This window comes from Cariama cristata, unplaced genomic scaffold (assembly GCF_000690535.1).
Source record: "Cariama cristata isolate BGI_N322 unplaced genomic scaffold, ASM69053v1 scaffold11802, whole genome shotgun sequence".
NCBI lineage: Eukaryota > Metazoa > Chordata > Aves > Cariamiformes > Cariamidae > Cariama > Cariama cristata.
Genome location: NW_009604454.1, coordinates 12,857 through 31,326, shown reverse-complemented (window position 1 = coordinate 31,326; position 18,470 = coordinate 12,857). Strand labels below are relative to the sequence as shown.

General features: G+C 40.0%; 1 protein-coding gene across 2 annotated transcripts in view; it reads left to right on the top strand.

The window, feature by feature from the left end:
- FHL2 (four and a half LIM domains 2) overlaps positions 1-17,787 on the top strand; it is a 42,128-nt gene extending 24,341 nt beyond the window's left edge. For both annotated transcript variants that reach the window (XM_009695631.1, XM_009695630.1), the window contains exons 2-6: positions 3,063-3,242; positions 10,057-10,231; positions 13,309-13,478; positions 15,199-15,385; positions 16,905-17,787. In XM_009695631.1, the coding sequence (XP_009693933.1) occupies positions 3,087-3,242; positions 10,057-10,231; positions 13,309-13,478; positions 15,199-15,385; positions 16,905-17,056 (840 nt within the window). In that variant the 5' untranslated portion in view covers positions 3,063-3,086 and the 3' untranslated portion in view covers positions 17,057-17,787. The remainder of the gene's footprint in view (positions 1-3,062; positions 3,243-10,056; positions 10,232-13,308; positions 13,479-15,198; positions 15,386-16,904) is intronic.
- The last annotated feature ends 683 nt before the right edge of the window (positions 17,788-18,470 follow it).

The following is an 18,470-nucleotide window of genomic DNA, read 5'->3' as shown; positions in this document are numbered from 1 at the left end:
TTCCTGCTAAATCTTCAGTAGATAGCTCCTGTGATTACTTTACATTTAATTTCTTCTCTCCAGAGAAGAAAAAAACCAAACTGTTAAATACCCTCAAAATATCACACAGTAGATCATGGCCCAGATCTAAACAGCCTCAAATTTGGGATGCTTCACCCTGAATTCCACCTTTCTGAATGAACCCACACAAACCTGAATTCCTAACTTTAAGAGATATTGGATCTGAAGTTAGTGCCAGGTCCAATAAAGGATTCACACAACTAAAACCAAAATTAAGATCTTGGAAACTTTCCTTTCTTGTCTTTTAACTTCTCACATCTCTGGGGTTGTGTCTAAAACCCCATCCAGAGCTGCCCCTTCAGTATCTTCGTAGAGCAGGGTTCACTTCCAAATATGTTTGGGCCATAGAAATCAGGTCTATCTCTCCCTGCTCAGGGTTCCTGTGAAAAGCACCCAGAAAATAATGCAGCACTCGAGAAGAAACCTCCTGTGACCAAGAGACTGGAAGATCCACCCCTGAGTCCTTCTTCCAGCCACAACCTACTTCTATATTTTACATTCAGCAGCTTAGGATGAAGGACAGAAATGGTATAAACCTGTAAAGGAATCACATTTTGTGGTTTTTGCTTTTACACATCTTGACTGCAAAGAAATTTTTCACTCTTTGGTATCACACACCTACTTCTAATTCAGGGCTAGAAAGAACTAATTCTGAAGAAAGGTGAAAAATGCAAGTTCATAAATGGCTCCTGCTCACACTTAGTAATAATGCAAATTAACTGTGCAACCAAATCTTATCCTTTGGAAAAAATATCTAACAAAATCTGGGAAAAAGTACAGATTTCTGTCCTAAACACAGACTAGTTGGACAAAGCTGTCACTCCTCTCAGACACAGTCATACATACACGCACCAGTTTATACTGGTCTGACTCCATTCATTTTGCTCAAATTACTCCCTGAAGGAAATTAAATCCTCTCCAGTTCTTTCACGGGAAGTACAAATGTATAATGTAAGTTGGGGGTTGTAAACAGGTTCAAAACGGAGGGGAAAATAAATCCACCATCACCTTTTAAATGCTGTGGTAAAGACTGCACCTCTGCTTGAGGAGGAGACTGACTTGCTGGAAGCAGTTGTCAAGGACAGGTCGCTCTGTACCGGCCCTGTTCTCCTCCCTCACACTTTCATCACCAGGCACTGCTGTTGGCCATGGGCTACAAGAGAGTGTTGGGCAGTCCTTGTGCTCCTCTCTCCAGCATAAATCTTCTTACTCTCTGCCTTTTTGTTATCGGTTCCTATGATTGTCTCTACTCCTCAAGGACCAAGGGTACCTAACATACTCCTAGCTCCCCTTTGGGATAAGAAAGTTAATTAGTTCCTAGAGCATCTGTAGGGTCAAAAGAGCTGGATTGCTGCTCCTTCTCGGCTGTCCATAGCACAGATGACCAGCTGTCAGGATTTTTCTTCCAAGCACGTTTGGGGTTTGGTAGTTTGTCTGTCTTTCTTCTTTAGTAGTTACTTGGGAGTTCAAAAGAGTTCCAGCAGCTGAGCCATCACTTACCTACTTCACACACATATAAAAGTGCACATCCCTTAGTCTGTGCTGGTTGCCACACAATCCAGCAGTTGACAGAGCATTAAAAAAAAAAAAGCTTTCTAGCCATCAAAACAAGCATTGCCCATTCAGACTGCCCTAAAACCTTAATCAAACCGTAGCTATGGGGAATAAAGGATAATAATAAAAACTGAAATCCTGGAGGACAGGAGGAGAGGACAAACTCCAGTTTTGAGCAACCTGTGCCAAGAACACTAAGCAAGTATCAACTTTTTGTTTAAAACTGAGAGCAGAAGTTGGCAAAAGGACTGCAGCTGCTGTAAATGTCACTCCTGTGTGAAAGACAGAGGTAGCCACTTAAGCTACTAATACCCAAACCATTTAAGACTTTATAGATCAAATGTGGCTTAAAAAGGAGATCAGCCCTGGCAGGCAGTGAAGATCGTGCCATGCAGGTGGAACGTGCTTTCCACCTGGGAAACTCCCCTTCCTAAGCAGGCAGCTATGCCCTGCCCCAGCTGTACCCTCCAAACAGATTTCAGGTGCAACACACACTGCAAGACTCCAGTTAAGAAAGAAGCTGATGACTCCAATGAAACCCAAAATAAATTGTCCTGTGCAATAATGAACATTCACGCAAGTAATCAAAGGCATTTGTGTCATCGTTGCTTGTGTGTGCCTCCAGAAACGCTGAAGACATAACAAGACCTGAGGAGCAAACAGGACTTGTCCCTATTTCAGAGAAGCTGATACATCATTTGCAGTTCCTTCTACTCCCTGCTCCCCATCCATAATCATTGTCTGACACTTGCCTGAACCAGGGTAGCTAGCTGTCATTTGTGTCCCAGTACACTACAGCTGTTGGATAACTCATTCAGCAGACTCGGAGAAGAATCAGATATATCATCACTGACCCCACATCTCCTGCTGTTAACAGTGCTCGTGGTCCCATGCACAAGCAGAGACGGAAGGTCTGTGTCTCACTGCAGGGCAATGGTTGCTAGATGTTGGCTCACGGGGAATGCAGAAGCACGTAACAGTGATGCTCAATGGCTTGTGCATGTCTGAACTCTACCAGCAATGCAAATCTTCATCTTTCTTTATGGAGGAGATGTTGCTCCTTCTGAAGATTAGCTGGCTCATCCTCTTAAAGTATTTGGCTCTCTCCATCCCCTACAGAGAGAGCTTCTTGCTTTGGACCTGTTAGTCAAATCCTGTTCATAAATCCCATGCGAATTCTTCAAACTCAGTATTTACTCCTCTTTCTCATCTCTAACACTAGCTCTGGTCAAAGATACGTCAGTGGGCGGCTAAAGTAGATGGGCTACTGTCTCTACCCAGCACTGCAAAATTTATAGTCCAGTTTCTTCCTATTGTGTTGATTTATCTGACTGAACATTGAATTAAAATTGAAGTACAATGCGATAAATGAGAACTGATAAACCTTTCTTGGAGCACTGGCAAGTGTAGCTCAGTCTGACATGTGCCTATTTCTGGTTTTGTGACAGGATAGCTGGACTCCAGGCACCAACATGACTGAACGCTTTGACTGCCACTACTGCAAAGAGTCTCTGTTTGGTAAGAAGTACATCCTGAGGGAAGACAGCCCCTACTGCATGAAATGCTATGAAAACCTTTATTCCAACACCTGCGAGGAATGCAAAAAACCTATTGGTGCTGACTGCAAGGTATGCCACTTTTGTGTCTTGTTACGGAAATCTTGAAAGAGTAGCCTGGGTACATAGCTCTGACACGTGGTGCTACCACCTGGAAGGAGCCATGAGTCCAGTTTAAGGGCTACCTAGGGGTTTCTTTTGGTGGGAGAGCATGCTTTCTGGATCCCTGTATCTGCTTTTCACCACTTCATTTGGCAAATCCTTCTTTACCAAGCACGTTAATAGAAATGGAAGAATACTCCTCTCTTCCTGTAAGGCATAGGATGATCCGATGATCTGATGTTAGAAAGAATCTGTAACTCATTAGGAGAGCCCAACTACCCTTGGGGCCAGCTGGGATCTGGAAAGGTGGCAGAAGGTGATGTTGCCTACCTTTGGGTCAGAGGGAGGTAAGCCACTGCTGGCTTTGCAGTGACCACAACTCAGTTGTCATCAAGAGACGAGACATGCTCAAGAACAGCTGCCAACTCATGGACCACAAAAGTCTGGCTAATGCTGACCCAAGTAGTAGAACACAGTCAGAACACCGAATAATTAGCCTTTTAAATACAGAATGGTAAGAGTGGAGTCTAACTAAAGGTTGCAATGGAAAGAGCAGAGGTGTTGCTTGCTTCAGCTGTGCACTACTACACCACGTGGAAACACCTACCTGACACAAGTAAGGTGTGAACACCTGCATTTCTTTTAAATTAGCCAAAACAACTGCAGTTCATGGCAGTTCATGGCAGTTTTACTCTGACTGAATGAAGACATGATATTTGAGCCATTCAGTGAAGTCTCTGTTGGACTGCTCCAGACAGACTTCATCCAATATGCATCCTCCTTGCACCAAATTGACCTGTTCAAAGTTGGCCAAGAGTTTCACTGACAGAGTGAATTTGCACTAGAACAGCAATTTGCATTGCACAGCCACGGGATTCTTGATGGGTATGAGGAGGTTTGACGTTTGACTTCCTACATTGCTGACCCATACCTCCAGAAGCACCAATTATCCCTGTTACTACTGATACTGCCACTCTATCACTAGTTCAGAGGTATATGCTTACTCAGATTGGGAAAAATAAATGTCTCATAACTTCCAAACTGATCTATCCCACCCTATTGGCAAACCAGTAGGAAAACCCCTTTCAGAAGCCTTAAAAAGGTGAGAATGTTTCACCAGCGTGACAGGGAACTGGCAATAATCTGTAAGAGGGTATAAAACTGCCAGCTTTCCTACAGCTCATAAATATTCAGATTAGAGAAGAGATACAGCTGGCCTGTACCTGAAAAAGCAAATTATTTCTGCCCCATTCCAGAATGTGCTTTTGTTTTAAGATCTCTTTCTAATCCCCTGAGAAGATATTTCCATGTGTTGATATTCAAGAATTTAAAAACTTGGACCGCTTTCAACAAATCTCGGACAAAGTATTCAGGAATTAATCACACTGAACTTTTCAACCCAGATTTATGGGTTTAGGGAGTGTGGGTGTTATCCGATATACTGCTTTTCTGTACTTTTAAGCAAGACACGCTCTAATAGCAGACAGAAAAAACCAGCCCATAACTGTCTGCAATATAAGAATATTTTATATAAGTAAAGAACCAGAACTATATGTGGAAAACACAACTATAAGGTAGTAAATAAAGATTTCTTAAACAGCTATAAAGTGTACCAGAAACAAATGTGTCCTTTTTTGTTTGTGTGGCCGCTGTTTGTGCCTGTCCAAGCTTTATGCTACAGATTTTGAACCTGTTGACCAATTTATGGGTAAATGTGAATGTAACTGAGTAATAACTAATTTATTCTTTAATTTAAATGCTTTTTTCCCAAAAAAAACCCCCAACCCTGAATGACAACATGTGTCTGAATGACACCTTTGGATTTAAGCCATTTTGTTAACTGTAAACAATTCTAGCTGATGTTTATGAAACTTTCACAGACAGATTAAAAGCTTCAGATGCGGAGTGGTAGGAGACACTGGCAGGCAGTAGGAAAACACGATGCCCTTTCTCTCGCAGCTATTACACATTATCCATATGCCAACAGGTTCTAGGATAAATTTACTCTTTCTAAAAAGAATTGGTATTTCGTCGCCTATGTCCCTGATGAACACTCACCACATCTACAGTTTCACACTTCTTTCTGGAAATCCATCCGTTATGTTCTCATTTGCTTAACTGTTGAAGTGTGACTTTTGGTTGATTTTGGCTTTTTTTAAGTTTCCTTGCAGGCCCTATGGCACAGCAAGCATCACAAATACAGGAAATACCTACAGTAATCCAGTGTTTAATGCAGTCCTCAAGTTGGCCTTGGCAGGCAGGAGGGGGTGAAAACTCTCTCTGCAAAATGTGAGAATGCAATTACAAGTGGATTGTGAGATAAAGCTATTGCGTCAGCATGCAGGCCAAAAATTAATCAAAAGGGTCAGTCTTACACATAAACTAAACAAAACATAAAGCCTCTAGTAACATGGATCAGGAAAGGGAGAGAATATTTGTTTTTCTAATTTTTGATGTTTAAACCCTGTCCTGAGTTGCAACACTTGTTCAGTGCATTACTGAATATCAGAGTAGCCGTCATGAAGTGGAACGGTGAAAGAGGCAGATGCCTTCGTCTCTTCTCATATCCCTAAGGGGCTGGGTTCAGCACAACATCACTTGTTTTTACCTTTTCTAAACATGCTTTTGTTAGGTATGTGCCTGTCTAATATCCTTCAGTGTTTTGCTTAAGTGCGTGGCTAAAACCTGTACAGCATTTTGTTGGCATACCCCATTTCCTCTGCTCAACCGTCTGAAAAGAGCATTGCAGCAAGCAACGAAGTCGGATGCAGTCTTCATTCATGAACAAACACATACGGTTACCCTGCTGGTAATCAGCTCTCTAATCTCCTTCTTCCTGTTGGGGCCCTGTTGAAAGCCGGTTCAGGAGAAAAGGTAATACAGAATGGCTTAAGTTTACTCAGACTTCTAAAGCCAGAGTAGAAGACAATATAGTTGCAGGATATGAGGAGTCTATGCTTAACCCAGTTACCTGGTAACTCCAGTCTTGGGGCTTTTCTAGTTTAAAAAAACTTTTCTAGTTTAAAAAAAAAAGTCACTTGCAGTCCCATCCTAGAGGCCAAATAATCCATGCTGGATCAAAACTACACAGAACTATGGAGGAGCTATAAAACGTGATCTTGCCAGTGCTGAAAGCTGTTATCTTGACAGAGTTTTCTTTGAGGATGATGTCATGAAAATAAGTGAAAACAGAATTGCTTGAAAAGCACATAATGGCTTTTCAAAACCCGTATGTTTCAAACCTATTCTGCATGAGATGATTCTAAAATGTTTTGGATACAAATAGGATCTCCATTAAGTTTTGCTTGCACCATATTCTTACAGTCACCTGAGTGTGTACGAAGGACCTCCACTCGGCCCACTGGCTGACGTCCGTTTGAGAAACATCAATCATTCGTTTGGTTGTCCCAAGGAATGCTGAGCTGACATTTTCAGCGGATTCTCAGATCAGGCTGAGAAAAGCACCCATTCAAATTTGAGTAGATTCAGGGACTACTAATTTGGTTATTTTTTTATCTCCAAATGAAACCAGATAAAGGATTATTTTCCATGTTCAGAAGAAACATAACAGTGAAGTGTTAGATAGTTCTCCCTGCAAATTCTACTGCAGGATTTATCACAGCTCTGCAGAGACAAGCACTGCCCTCCTCCCCTTCTCTTTCCACCAGTAGCACATCTGGAACTGGTCTGGTGCTCTCTGCACTTCAGCTGTAAAACACTCCTACAGGACAGACCATGTCCATGAGCATCTGGGTGCATGCACCTCTATATGTGAAAACACCCTTCCACTTCTCAAATGTCGATCTATGGCAATTCTTCAGTCTCTTTGCTGTGCTTTATCTGACAAGTCTCTTATCTGTCCTTATATGTGCTTTTTCTAACAAGAGCATGATGGCAAAAAGAGTCATTCTCTATATTTCTTTTAGGCAACATAGGAGGCTACATCAAAAGCTACAGTTAAAATACGTAGCACCAGGGACTAACTTCCCACGAGCTGCATCAAGCAGCAGAGAAATCATGCTTATCAATACTTTAAGGATACACTCCAGTTCTGAGTCCACAATAGTAACTTTCTTCATTAGTTCTTCCTGGAAAACCATGCAATAAACAGGAATTTGTTGTGTATCAGTTGTACCTTCTGCTGGAATGGATTTATTTGGGTCACAATCAGTTAGCATAACCTGGAGGTCACATGCCTAGAGTAAACCTAATGCTCTTTCAACTCAAGTGAGGACCAGTCAGACAGTCAGACAAGCTTGAAGTCGGTTTTGTACATGCAACTTCTCCAGTGTAAAATGTGTTCCAGATCAATACATCCACAGTTTATGTACAAGCCAAAGGCTCCAGCTGGATAGGCAACACACTGAAATAGAGCCAACCTCATTTTCAGTGACTTCATTACACTGACCTAAGAACAATCATGATGCAGAAATAGTTTCATCAGTACCTTGAACTTCCTTGCTTTGGATGTTACAGATTCAGAGAGAGCGAGCAACATCCGTTTCATTGGTCTAATGTTCTGCTGCTGGCATGTCATACCCAGCCATCTTAAACTCACTCTACATCCAGTGACAATATCTGTTATAATCATCCAAGGTAGCTAAAGACTTTTCAAGTCAGTCTCTATCTTAGTTACTTTGGGTTGTAGTTCATAGAATCACAGAATGAATGGTTTAGTTGGAAGGGACCTTAAAGCCCATCCAGTTCCAAGCCCCCTGCCATGGGCAGGGACACCTTCCACCAGACCAGGTTGCTCCTTCATCATTTTGCCATGATGAAATACCTGCTACTGTCACCTACCCAACTACTGTCTATACAAGCTGTCATCATAACTGACTCAACTTTCATCATTGACACCTAATCTTTGTCTTCACTGCTCCTCTTGTAAAAGGCACACACCTTCTCCAGGTTATAAATTTCTTGATAAAATAAGGCAGAACAAAAGCAGGTATCACCACATAAATTTTGGAGATAAAAAATGACTTGCAGAACATTACAAAAAGAGGAGAAATGCAGGAAATGGGAAAAAAATTGAATACATCCTGTTACAAGAGAAAGAAAACTAGATCTGTTGTCATTCTAATTTCTAGCAGACAAATTTTACATTTTGGAAAACTCTGTTGGCTGTATGTTGTATTTTTCTGTTGAAAATATTATTCAGTTCTGAGGTCAGATTTAGGCTATTCAACTTCATTTAAAGAGAAAAAAAAAAAGTAAATAACTTCCAAAGAAGATTTTTTCATTTTGCTATTAGAAAAGGTTAAAATTTTACAGTCAGAAATTTGCGTTGTTTCAAAAGGAGTCAGCTGAAATGAATAGACAAGCTGAATAAACAACTGTCTGAAAGCTGTAAAGTAGGAGTCTTAGGTATTCTATCGCAGAATGCGATCTCAGAGATGAAAGACACATTGGGTACTAACGGTTACTCACAATGATTTAAGAAATTTGAGTAGCGCAGATGTCCAAACAAACATTCTTAGTCACATGGTCACATTCTGGCTGAAGCCATTATATTTAACAAGTTACCACATATCAGCTGAGCTAGGCAAAACTATTTCAGTGTTTCCTCTTAGCTATTTATGAGAACAAAGCTCCCGCAGACATAACGTGTTGTTGTTTTAGGTTAACCTAAACCCACAGTATCTTTTGTTTGCTCTGGGCTAAGATTGCACACTTGGAGTTGCCTGTGACTGTAATGACTGACATAGAGCAGCTTAGGCCAGATTATGTTTGAATACTTCGTGACGCTTCCATTTACACAGTTAAAAAATCTGATAGTCTACAAGTCATTCTTTTCCTTCAGTTAATCAGATTAATTCAGTGCACGTAATTAATACATAGCAGATCTTGAGCTAGAACCTGAGAAGTTATTTCTGCTGAATTTTTATTTCTGCCCATTCATGACAATACTAGCCCCTCTCACTCCCACCTCAAACCAAAGCCTATATATTTTGGGGTAGGTACCTTTTCTTGTAATGATCTAAGCTCCGTTTTGTTTGAAGTCCAAAGATGCTGTTCAAGTGTTACATGATTAGGCCACCTTAATTTAAATTTGAAAAGGCACAGTCCATCCCTTTAGGTCACAATTTTTAGAAGGACCATTGTTTTAAAATAATAAAAGTACCGCTGTAGATAGTATTTTAAATACTTAGGTGCCCATGACAATTCCTTGACCAGAGCGTTCTGGATCACTGGCTGCAGGTACAACATTATCTCTCATCTTCCAGCCTGATCCACATTTGAAACATAGGTAAACCAAAACACAAGAATCAGTAAAAATTAGTTGCACTGAAAAAAAAAAAGAAACAGAGATCAGACCAATTCCACCCTTGGTGTAAATCTGTTGAACTGAATAAATATCAGAAAGTAATTGAGAAAAGGATTTCTGTCCAGGAGTGAACAGCTATGAAATTATCTAGAAATCAGCAATACCTAAGACAAATAGGGGAAGTCTATTATACCTATAAGGTTATCGAGTTTTAATCTGACTCAAAAATGGGGCTTTCTCTCAAAGGAAATACCTAAATGAAACTAGTTGTTCCTCTGCCATGTACAGAAAATGAAGGTTACCTTGAACTGAAAAAGGGTCGATAGCTGTCATGAGCTGTTCTTGGTTATCATAGCAAAATAAGTTCACCTTCATCAGAACATTTTGTTTTCTCGAGCTCTGCAAATTAGCTTCAGCTCCTGGCTGTCGTTCAGATTTGGACATGTTTGCCTTCTCTGAGCTTCCAGTTGTGCAAACTATTCATTCTGCTTACTCTGTGGTTTTGGATTTCTACAGGATCTGTCTTACAAGGACCGCCACTGGCATGAAACCTGCTTCCACTGCTTCCAGTGCAAGAATTCACTGGTGGACAAACCTTTTGCTGCGAAAGAGGAACATCTACTTTGTACTGATTGCTACTCCAACGAATACTCTTCCAAATGTAATGAGTGCAAGAAGACTATTATGCCAGGTTAGGATGGTCACTTTTTGGACTGAGAAAGATTAGGATAAATATCAAGCCCAAACTCAGCAACATTTCTGACAAATGTTTTTCCTTGTCTATCTCTGCTAAGTCATGGTGAACTTTGTAAAATACACTTGATGATGCATTCTAAGTCATTTCCATGACCAGAACACATAATTTTCATAATGGATCATGACAGAACTGTTATTACTCTTGAAAATTAGTAATTACTTCACTTAGCATTTTTATTAATGGGATTTCTAATTTTCTACAGCAGTATTCATGAAAAGGCTTTTGATGGCTGGACAACTCAAATTGATCTTTCTGTCCAATCCCACCTTTGTACTGTCTTGATTGGCTTCCACTGCTTGAAGACCAGCAGCAGCTTGCAAATTTAACAGCTTACTTCACAATTTAGCTTTCTAAGTAATAACTCTAAATTTAGCTTCTCCTATAAAAATGAAAAATTGATCAAAGTGTATCTAAGGTCTTTCTTGAGCACAAAGACATGAAGAAACAGGGAAGAGCTATTTTCTTTTGCAGCATAAAACATGAGGTTATAGTAATAGATTGCTAAAACTTTGTCTGTTCATATTAATGCTATACCATTCTGTGATGACCTGAGGTCTTAAAGTGGAAGGAATATTGGTCCAGAAATAAAATACTAAAAGGCAATTTGAAGAATCCACATACATGCTCCATAACGATTACTAGTTACTTTTTCCAGTAAAATTTTTCCTTGGCTGGTTCTGGCACCGGTCATCTTAGACAAAAGCTGAAAACCACAACGTTGTGCACCTAAGGTGTAAAAATGTGTAAATAGAAACAACAATGATATTTAAAAGCAGATGGCCCTAAACCCATGATTGATTTTAGGCATTTCCTTCTATTATTCCAGGTGCACCTGTTTTTACCAATACAGCACTAACAACTGACATGTTTCAGAATAGCCAGTAGTAGTTTTAAAGTTGGAACTACATATATGTATAGATTTTTAAGACTATTCGTCAAATTCACCGCTGTGATCAGTGAGCTTATTTACCGAATGGATCTCTTTTTGCCTATTATGCCAGCTATAGATTGATAAGAGTAGTAATGGAGGCTGGATTCATCGAACCAGAGAATCCCTTCTTCTCTTACATTCTGAAACAGAAGAAATCAATTTTTACGAAGCTTTACAACCACCAACTGGTCTTTAGCTGCTTACTCGAGATAGCCATGATGTCACCACATTCGGAGAGCCGTACACCCCGCATGTTCGTTCTACTTGCCCAGCACACCATGTTAGTACAGGAGCTACACCAGAGCACTGTGATCACCACCTGAAGCATCATTCATTTTGAAAGGACCAGCAAGTGGTTGGCTACCCTTTATGGAGACTGTTAATGCTACACTCGCCCTTTGCTTTGCTCCACTAAATGTACAATTTAGATTTAATAAAGCATTATCACGACATGCCCATTAAATACTAAAGTAATTACAAGCTTGATCTTTCAGTCCTTCTGCAAATGAAACTCCCACTGACTTCAGTCCAGCAGCTAACAAACAGGGCTCCTCTGCCTTGAGTTTCAGTGACAACACAATCCCAAAAACAGAACAGCTAAAAATATGAAAATAAAATTCTAGACTATTAAAAAAAAATTATCCACATCTCCTTTTTCTTGAACATCATTCCTTCAAGGACTGATTTATTTGCTCCTTGGTATGACAGAGAAAGTTCCCAGCACAGACAGGGCATAATTCTTAAAAGGTGTCCATTAATAAAATGGATCAGAAATATTCAAGCACGTAAGCATCAGGCAGAAAGATAATTAACAGTTCACTTACTACACTCCTGCAAGTCAATTCTTTAAAAAAACCCAAAACCTGAAGTATGCCTCTGGGCAGAATTTTATGAGACGAAAAAAGAAAAAGAAGAAAAACATGCAACTAGTAAACAAAGAGGAATTAATGCTTGAGAAGGGAAAAATGGTAAAACTTCACCCTGCAGTAACGGGGATGGGGAGAGTTGGCATCAAAGGAGTTAGTGTGGTTCTTCATCATTAGCCAACGCAATCAGCTTGTCAGTCTTTCAAGCACTTGACATCATATTTGCTGGTACAGACTTCAAGAGTAATGCGGAACTGCAGGAGCATCATTTGTTTGTTTTCCCTTCTGGCCACTATCAAATATTCTGACTCAAACTGGTATGTGGGAAATCATAGAGTGTGCAAAGAAATTTGCCAATATAAGAGGGCACCTCCAGTTTCCTGGAAGGGGTCAGAGCCCACCTGTCATACAGTGGACTGAATCTGCAAAATACAGTATCCGTACCCTAAAACTTCATTCTAGACAAGTACATTTAGCTCCTTACTATCACATCACTTTTCTGCTTTTCAGTAAAGAATTGTTTAAAGATTTTTCTTCCTTTCACATTGCAGCTATGGTTTAAATACAACTGGAGACAGAGAGAAAGCTTCTTTCTTATTGAAAGTTTCAAGAGACAAAAAAACGTTTAGCATAGGTGTTGCAGAGCTGGAAACCATTGCAAATTTATAGTGGACTTCAATGAGGACAGGAACAAGGCCCCAGAGCAGATATGAAATAATCCTTTTTCTAAGACAGTGACTACACTTTATTGGGAAAGGGAGGCAAGAAGTTTGCCAGGAATTAACCAGGTATCTTGCAGTTGTCTGAAAAAGAAACAAAAGGGACTTGGAATGAACGAAGTCAAACTTCAATGAGGAATGGCCTTACCTTCACTCAGCACTAACAGCAGCTTTTATTGGCGTCTCACCAACTCCCCAGAATCCTCCTGCGCATTAGAATTTATGATTAACTCTAATAATACCACAAAAAAGGTGTCCTAAGCCTTCAGTATTAGCAGTAAATGTTTCTCTGCTTTATAGGAGGAGAAGAACAACTCACTCTCTGAAAACTTAAAATGGTACCCAATACCATGCAAAGCTGGTAGGAACATGAAATAGCCTCTAGCTCATAACTCCGCTGCTTGTCGACCGACAGCCAGCTGTCAGGCAAACAAGAGCTACAAATTGCATGTCTCAGCCCAAAGAAGTTCAGTTGATGCTCTGGTCTCATTACAGGTACTCGGAAGATGGAATACAAGGGCAACAGCTGGCACGAGACCTGCTTTATCTGCTACCGCTGCCAACAGCCTATTGGGACAAAGAGTTTCATCCCTAAGGACAATCAAAACTTCTGCGTACCCTGCTATGAAAAGCAGTTTGCCATGCAGTGCGTCCAGTGCAAGAAGGTAGTGCTCTTATTTTACTTACCTAAAACCTAAGAGATTGAAGTCCATCCCATTTTACTTCCAAGGAGGTAGAATATCTTATTTTTCTGTGTATGATAAAAGATTCAGAATCAACTGATTTTAAGAGATGATAAAATTTTAGTTCCCATCCTGCAGCAGGCACAGCATTTACTACAATGAGAATTCTTTTACTCAGGGTTAAAGATCCCTTTGTATTGAAAGCATATAAGGAACATTTTAAAAACAAAACAAAACAAAAACTGCAGTGGAATAACCTCATTCCAATATAACCCGGCATATATCATATACCTAAGCATTTCAACTGGAAGGAAGATTAGCTAACACTGACCATTTTTTAATATTTTAATGTGGCTGAAGACAGGGAGATAAGCTTTACGCAGAGCAAATGCTGTTCCTGAAATAAGCACTAGTAAACTCAGCATGCTCAGGAGTACGACTTTCTAGGCTAAGGATCTTTTATTTGCGAATTTCCTAAATTCTATACACAGCCACTGATAAGAATTTTAGAATTCTTTCATAAAAAGGATCGTCTCATCACTTACAGAACTAACAAATCCCGGTTTCCTAGGGTTACATGCATAGGCAAAGACAATCAAAATTGTGGCTATATCCACAATAAATTCCCTTTCCCGCTGCCACCGTTTCCTCGTCGTCTCTCTTTGTACCCTCTGCGTCCTTCCAGCCCCCACCTGTGCCCACACTACCCAGACTTTCTTCCCTGTCTGCTGCCTGCTTGTTTGACCTTCCAGACAAGCAAAGCTGCAGTCCCGGTCAGACGTACGAGCTGGCCAGAAACGACTGCATCTTTGCTGCTGCTGCACGGGCAAAACAGAACAGGTAAAGGCTGAATTTTTCTTTCAGCCTTTGACCTAAAGTATATTTCATTACCTTTACTATCTCCTATCCATCCATCAATTTTCTGAAGCTTCCAGGAGTTTCATATCTTAAAAACTGTCCAGTGGCCAATTTTAATGATATTTGAGAACAGGGTCAAAAATAGTTGCGAAAGAGGCAAAGACACAGATGAATACATGTATTAGGTAGCATGATCACATACAAGCCTGATTCCCAGGGGATCTCCCTTTAAGGAAGAACGGAAGAAAAATTAAATTGTCCAATTTTACAGCCTTCTTAGGAATACTCAAAGGCTCAAAAAAAGTTCAGTTTGTCTAACATCAGGGGAGCTGTTTTTGTAGGCAACAACTTGTTGTAAGAGAAAAACCCCAGACAAAATCCAGATAAGCAGAAAGCAAAGACTTCAGTTAAAATTTTAAACAAAACAATCTTTGCCAAGGAAAGTAACGGTTGAAACACATAAGGTAGTTCCTTCACCGTGAACAATGGGACAGTTGAAGGAACAGAGATGAGACAAATCCTATCCTAGCACATGCATATGAAAAGCGGCATACAAAGACTAGCTTTAAAAACAAAGAGAAGAATTGAGAGTGAGATTATACAACATACGGAGAACAAAGTACTTCTAGTATGGGGCTTCTTTGTATAAATTAGGAAATTATAATAAATCACTTGCATGATTTTCTCGAGGTCAACTCCAGCCAAAATTATGATTTTGCTGTTGTTAAGCATTCCTTCCCTCCTCCCATCCACAAAAACCTCATCACCCTTCCTCTCTCCCAAATCAAAACACAAACCTGCTACCCTCAAGAATACACTTTCTGTCTTATATTCCATAAAACAGGCTATCACTACAGGAGGCGTTACTTACCGGGAGCAGCCGTGGCATAAGGAGTGCTTCGTTTGTACTGGATGCAAGAAGCAGTTGTCTGGACAACGCTTTACCTCCAGGGATGAGTTCGCGTATTGCCTGAGCTGCTTCTGCAACCTCTATGCCAAAAAGTGTGCTGGATGCACAAACCCAATCAGTGGTAGGTCTCACATGGCCAGCACCTTTAAATTTAGGGTTTTTTTCTTCCAATGAATTGCTTCTAATATTAAAAATGGTTCAATAATTCATTCTGAATAACTTGAGAGACGCAAGACACTATACAATTCAAAATGTGCGAAATTAAATAATGATACCTTTCAAGTGGCTAACAGAAAGAAATGGAAGAGGTCCTTAAACTGAAGTTCTCTCCTTTTCACCTGATTTTCACAGAATGTGGTGGACACACAGTAACAGAGCTATGCACTAGTGGGCTACGCACATTCTGTATGTCCTTCCACTTGCCTTCCTTAGAGGGATCACTGACCTCAACAACAGTCCCTTCACCGGCAGAAAGCGTCCAACTGCTCCATACCTCGTGCTGTAGCACAGCGCATTTCTTCCCTGACTTTTCAGGACAGCAACTGAGAAATTACAAGGCTTTTACATACTGCTTTCCAGTACAAAAGTACTTAAAGGAGCAACTGCTTAGAGCTTTACTATGAAACACTTAGCATAAAAATATAACCTCCTCTATGAAGTAATCATCATTTAACAGCATGATCCATACAGTTCAAGACTGCAAATCTGAGTTATATCTGGACCTTTTTCTCTCTTGTTATTGCTCTGCCCTTGTGCCTGTCCCTCACTAACATATGCTTGATTGCATAGCTCCCAGAAAAGTCAGTGCATAACACCACAGGTACTGTTTTCTGTTCATGTGAAAGAGGCATTTCTCTTTCGAATACTGCAGTCTTTTCTATCATATGCTGGTTTTTTCAAAATGTTGCTACTAAAGGCAAAACAAAACAACTCCTCCTCTCATCAGGTAAGAGATATGCCCAACTAAATCTCTTCACTGACTTCCAGTTAGTCATTCCAATGCATCATATTCAAATTGCTTGTCATTTCTGAGGTTAAGCAAGAGGTAATTACTATTGAGACTTTCGTCCCTTTTTTTTTTTCCTGTACAACTGCAATACCTGCTATGATACCCTGCCTAGCCTCAAACTCTTGAATGTTTTTTGCACTTTGTTAACCTGCTTCTTTTCTTCAGGCACTCTTCCTTCAAAGCTATGAATCAAGTCATGACACAACCTGTCAGACTGCTTTTTTAATGATCTAAATGCATTTTTACAAAACAAAATTAACTTATTCAGACACCATAAAACATTCTGTAAAAAACTATCAGACTTCCGTTCAGGGGCATTTGCTTTCCTTTTCTTCTGCTGTATATTGCAGTGCCATCCCTTGAAAGTTCATTTCTGCCATTATCACCAGTGATAACAGCCTAGTTCACTAACTTAGCTGAAAGCAACAGAACTATTTGAGGATGGAAATATTACTTGCTACAGAATAAGGGTGGCAAAATTGGCACAGCAACAGATTTGTCACAATGGCATTTTTTCACTGCTAGATGTTGGATCTCCATAGCAATCCATGAGGTGAGTCTGAAATAGCGTCACTTGACGGCTGATGTGCTATTCTTTTCTTCTAATAGAATGCTTTTGGTTTTCAAACAGGACTCGGAGGAACCAAGTACATCTCCTTTGAAGAACGGCAGTGGCATAATGATTGTTTTAACTGTAAGAAGTGCTCTCTCTCATTAGTGGGTCGTGGCTTCCTCACGGAAAGGGATGACATCCTTTGCCCTGAATGTGGGAAGGATATTTAAAACTCAAAATAAGAGGTGGCGAGAGGGGAGGAAAGCTGTGCTTGCAATATATAGTCTGAAATACACGGATGTTCAGAACTAGCTTTGCCACTCTGTGTTTCGCTGTACTATTAACATTACTTAACCTTTTTCTTCAAACTCTCCAAATCTGGAGGGAAAACAACTTCAAAATCTCTAGTAGCAGTGTTGGTGTTTAAGATTTCTACAGCTAACCAAACTAATGCAAAACTGAGAAGTAAAACCATTTGGGTGTTATTGACATAACATACTCCTTCTGGTTTGGTTTTGTTTTTTTTTTTCTTCCACTAAATATTCCAGTTACAAGCAAGTGATATAGTTCAAGGATTACAATGGCCACGCACAAGACATTCATAGATGGATATTCAGGGTGAAACCCTCAGCCCACTGAAATCAATGGTAAACACCAGTGAATTTCAATAAGGCTGTGGTCTCGCCTCAGTGTTCTTGCGCTAGGTGACTAGTGTGTGCTGTCAGGTGTGTAGAAAGACTGCGAATGTAGAGGGTGTTTCAATGTACAAGGATTTGTGCCATGCCGTAAAGAGATAATGATAAAACAGTTGAAGTGGGAGTGCTTCATAACAGGCACATATTTTATTGCATGACTAGCTGATCATTGTGTGAAGTACAAGTTCTGATTGACAGTGTCAGCATTACAGTTAGTCCACATTACACTGCACATTGTATTTTTCAGAATAAAATGATTTAAAACAAAATCGTGATTGTGGTTTAATTGTATTTACACATGAGATATTTATAAATAAGCTTTCACAGTCTGAAGAAACACAACGTAAGAGCCATACAAACACAACCCTCTTTGCACCCAGTCATTATGAAACTGTGGAGTTTAGACAATCCTCAGATGGGCCCTGCTGATACAACATAGTCTACTAACTGAAATCAGTGGGAAAATTATCAGCAACACTGAAAATGCTGAATCGACTGCAGCTGATAAAAATGTGTTCATAGGCTCTAAACTCAAAAACCAAAATATTGTTCTTCTCAGCAAGCAAGGAGGTCAAGACAACTCAAAAGACATTTATCTTTGCAAAAGTCAGAAGTTTAACGTCTATACTAGGGCATGCTTTAATTTTGTTCTGTATTACAATACATAATACCCTTTGCTCTACCATCATTTCTGCTATGTGTTTGCTGCAAAGGCAACTGTCAGCAACAGAATATTGGCAGGACAACAAAATCAAGAGGAAACAATCCAATGGAAGATAACTCTCTTCCCAAAGCAAGCTTCGTGAAATATGGCCATGTTATGCACTGTACGATCCTGGTACACCTTCCAGATGGAATTCATTTGTATCCAGCAAAAGAAGGAAAGTAATATGTCACATTTCCACAAGAATCTTCAGATGTGGAAAGAAGAATTAGGAATATACTTACT